The sequence below is a fragment of the Ammodytes marinus genome (genome assembly GCF_949987685.1).
Source record: "Ammodytes marinus genome assembly, chromosome: 7".
NCBI classification, from domain to species: Eukaryota; Metazoa; Chordata; class Actinopteri; order Uranoscopiformes; family Ammodytidae; genus Ammodytes; species Ammodytes marinus.
In genome coordinates, this window is record NC_137211.1 from 5,186,990 (window position 1) to 5,191,483 (window position 4,494).

At 44.5% G+C, this 4,494-nt stretch overlaps 1 protein-coding gene across 1 annotated transcript in view; it reads right to left on the reverse strand.

Annotated features, from left to right (window-relative positions):
- Nucleotides 1-208: 208 nt before the first annotated feature.
- Nucleotides 209-4,494, reverse strand: part of zfp64 (zinc finger protein 64 homolog (mouse)) — a 4,861-nt gene continuing 575 nt past the window's right edge. The window contains exons 3-6 of the mRNA XM_080031436.1: nt 3,658-3,804; nt 3,425-3,487; nt 2,693-2,944; nt 209-2,177 (exon numbers count right to left, since the gene is read on the reverse strand). Coding sequence (XP_079887562.1) covers nt 760-2,177; nt 2,693-2,944; nt 3,425-3,487; nt 3,658-3,804 — 1,880 coding nt within the window. The 3' untranslated portion in view covers nt 209-759. The remainder of the gene's footprint in view (nt 2,178-2,692; nt 2,945-3,424; nt 3,488-3,657; nt 3,805-4,494) is intronic.

The window sequence follows — 4,494 nt, forward strand, 5'->3', positions numbered from 1 at the left end:
CACCTACGGGACAAAATGGAGAAATTCATTCATTCAATATCAAGTGGTGTCCATCTCTTCTTTATTGCAAGAAGTTGCTTGAAAATAAACCTTTTCTTTTTCATTGAAATCATTTATTCAATGAATCCTTTTCAAAGTAAGGTTTGTTTCATTGTTTTGAAAATACAGCTTGCAAATAGAATATGTGAAATGGGGGAGGGGGGGACATTCGGTTATTCAGTGTTAAACATGACGACATTATTGCGCTATGACAACAATGCATACTTTTTAAAATCTTACAAACCAAAGCAATGATGTGTCTAAAGAGTATTGTCACTTCAGTGGTTGATGATTAAAGGTGGAGTCAGTGATTCTGGATAATGCTTGGTGTCAAAATCACTTTGTCAAAATCAGTGAATATCTCCTCACGATCATCTACTAGAGTGCATTGTGTGTGCGCCTAGGCTCTGTAAAAGAGCATGTTGCTAGCTACTACGATGGAGCCCACTTTGTTTACATACCTGTTTGCAGAGGCTGTATATTAAAACACAACACAATACTTTTTTTCAGCGCAAACACAGTACGGACAGGTAGCGTATCATGAAGAGATATTCACTGATTCTAACTAAAAAGTGATTTTAACAACAAACTTTCTTCAGAATCACTGACCCCACCTTTATGTTGCTATAGAGACAAAAGCAGTCACTGTCAATAATAAACAAATAAAAAATAGCTTATGATGCAATTGGAGTCTTTTACACACAAAACACACATGACTCATTATGGGATGCCTTCCAGTGTGTGTGTGTCGGCGCAAAGTGTGTGTGGAGGGAGCTGCTCTATACAAGGACTCTGCTGTGGCTGCGTAGACACTATCAACGGGACCCCATGGATTACCACATTCTGACTTCCCATACTAATATTTGGCACTAGTAACGCACCTCCTTCACACTGTAGGGAACCCCCTTGCATCGTCACCGCCCCTGTTGCGTTCGTCAAATCCACCGATGGATTGCACAGCATTCCGGATTGATTTACGGCAGCGTTCCCTTCTGTAACCACGGTAACCTCAGTGCCCCCTTCCTGTATGAGCGCGTTGAGGCCTTCCAGTTCGGAGCAAGTGGTGATGAAAGTCTGCGAGCCGCGGCCGGAGTCTTGAGCCGTAATGGCCGTCTGTAGCAGAGCCTGGTGGAGCGGGTTGCTGCTGTCGTGTGTGTGTAGTTGCGTCAATAGCACCGTATGGGGTTCAAGGGTAGCGTCTGTGTTTTGGGTTGAACCGACATGATGCATAGGCGCTAGCAAGTTGACCTGTTGGATCATGGAGTTGACAACGAGCTCCTGGTTTTCCGGGCTAAGCAGGACCATGTTGTTAGACTTATTCTGACTGTCCATACCAGTTTGAATTAAGGAGTTCTCTTGGCCCATGGGGTGAGACACTATGATTTTGAGCTGTGCGCTGCTGTAAGGAGCCATAGAGTCACAAGATAAAGGACAATCAAGTTGGGTGGTGTTGCTATGCGACGTCGGGACAGGGACTAAGCTGACAGTGTCGGAGAGATGGAGTTGCACTACGTTCTGTTCGTCCCTGTGTTGTTTCTTGTGGCTACGTAGCGAGTCTTCTCTCACGAAAGACGCGTCGCAAAAATCGCAGCAAAAGGCTCGAGCGGCGTCCAATTTGGCCCGGTACCTAGAACCGACGGGCTTAGGAGAGTCCCCTAAAATGCTTTTACCCGCACCCCCCCTGACCCCTTTACAACCGTTCTCAGGCTTATCCGAGTGACATTTCTTCTTGTGGATGACCAGGTTGCTGCGTTGCTTGGACGCAAAGTTGCAGAAGTCACACTTAAAGGGGCGCTCCTCCGAGTGGATCCTCTCGTGGACTTTGAGCGCCCCCTTGCTGGAGCAGGAGTAAGTGCACTTGGAGCACTGGACGGGCTGGGTGGGCTCGTGTTGTCGCGTGTGTTGCCGCAGAACGGATTTGTTGGCGCACTGGAAATCGCAGTGCGAGCAGCGGAAAGAGTTCTCCGTGCCGTGCTTGATCTGAATGTGAGACTTGAGGTTGCCCTTCATGGCGCAGCGGTAGTCGCAGTAGTCACACTTGTAGGGTTTTTCTCCCGAGTGGATGCGGACGTGTCTCTTCAGGTCGGAGTTGATTTTGAACTTGGCGTCGCACTCGTGGCACTGGAAAGGCGCGTCCCCTTTAAAAAATGACAGAAACAACAAAAACAAAATGATTTTCAATGCAGTCAATGTCATCTTATGGGAGAGTGTGAGGGCCAAGGGAGAGACAATAAAAAGGACTTTTTTTTATTTTTCATTATGCACTTTGAGTCAAAATGTTCGAGAATAAATCCCAAATGCAATTTTGTGAATAAAAGACGAAATACGACGTAGAAAATGAACTCAAACAGATCAAGTCTGCGGTAAAGTTAGAAGACGTTGAGAGATTCAAACAGCTGAATAACGTTTTCCTTCTGAGTTAATGATACCAGAAGTTCAACTCTGTAAATATCTTCAGTCTGGAAGCGTCAAGTTTATTTTTACATTTTATTTCGTCGTTACTCACAACATTGTACTTCCACATTGTTATCGAAGTAAAAGATAAATTAAAACTAACTTACTCTTTCCATTTTTTTCCCCCTCCCATGACTAACACTCTTCTAGTATCATCCAACCACTATTGCTTCAAATTCAGTATATTTGTTCTACCCACCGGTGTGTGAGCGGAGGTGCACGGTGAGCTGGCTGGAGTTGCGACTGGCGTAGGGGCAGATCTGACACTTGAAGGGCCTCTCGTCGTAGTGGATCCTCAGGTGTTTCTTCAGGCTGCTGCTGTCGGCCGCCGCGTACGGACACAGCTTACACTTGTGCGGCTTCTCGCCCGTGTGAGAGCGGCTGTGCATGTTCAGCTTGTCCCGCCGACTGAAGCGCTTGTGGCACAGCTCGCATTCAAACGGCTTTTCACCTGCAACGGTGGATGGAAAAATCTAATGTAAATATCTAAGTGTTTAGCTCTTAACATTTCTGGATAAAGCTCAATATTTTTTGGTCGAAATCAGTGAACATCTCTACACGACCTACTACCTGTCCATCCTGTATGCGCTGAAATAAAAACCCCAGTGTTAATACACAGCCTAAGCTCTGTAAACTGGCATGTTGCTAGCTACGGTGGGCTCCTTTTGTTTACATACCCTTTGTTTACTTTCCAATTTACAGAGCCTAGGCTGTGTACTATTAACACACACACACACACACACACACACACACGCACACGCACGCACGCGCACGCACACGCACGCACACACACGCACGTAACTGATCGGGAGGAGATGTACACTGATTTTGACTAACAGGGAATTTGACAAAAAGCATTCTCCAGAATCACTGACTCCACCTTTAAGCCACACAGGATCACAACATGTAGCGGTGGTGGATATTGACATACCGGTGTGGGTTTTGAGATGACGCTCCATGTCTTTTTGGCCATACTGCGTCTTAAAAGTGCAACCTGTGGAATCAACAGAAAGAGGGCTTTTACAATGCGCGTGTGTGTAGTCTGTGTGTACTTGTGGAAACTTCTTCTAAAGAGTGTCCCAAACCTATATAAATAGAAGCTAATGACAGGGAACGTGAATTGCAGAATGTGTTGCAGTCGTAAAAACGGCCAGAGGCACAGACCTGAGAAACAGCAGCTGTGTCTCTTTGAAGTCAGCGCAGGTTTTAATTTTTTGGAAGGCGTTTTCTGCGCTTTGGTCAGGCTCTTTTTCACACCTCTCATGACACAGGCCTGGTAGGTCTCCTCAAACACAAACTCAGTGCTGGAATCTGAGCGGGGACAAAGAACATGTGAGTGCATGCATGAGGCAAGGAGGCGGTCAAGCTAGTTTGCATGTATGGAAGAAGATGACATACTTTATGAATCCCCTGAGGGCAAATGACATTTTCACTGTTATTATACTGTACGTTACACAGGCCCAAAATACAGACATGCCAACATGACAATATAGGGTCAGGTGCATCCCATAAGATTTGGATATCATGGATGAGTCCATTCAAAAAGACTCATGAAACTTCCATATATCCTTGATTCATGTACACAAAGTAACATAAGGCAGTCATTTATTTGGTTTTAATTTGAATGATGACGGATTACAGCTCATGGGATGAAAAATCCAGAATCTCAAAATATTAGAGTATTCCATAAGACAAATAAAAAAAAGGATTTATAATACAGAAATGTCAACCTTCTGAAAAGTATTTATTCATTGATTTCACATTACATGTAATGAATCTAGAATATCTGAAAGTTTCTCTTTTTGAATAAAATGTGACTTTTTATTGATAGGCCTATAAATATATATATTTTTTTAGATGCACCTGATCACATTCATTGATGGAGAGATATCAGGGCATTGGGCAGCCTATTTCACATAGACAGCCCCCCAAGCAGTTTTAGGAGTTTGGTGCCTTGCTTAAGGGGAACTGGCACCTCTCAGTCCACACTCCAAGATTGGT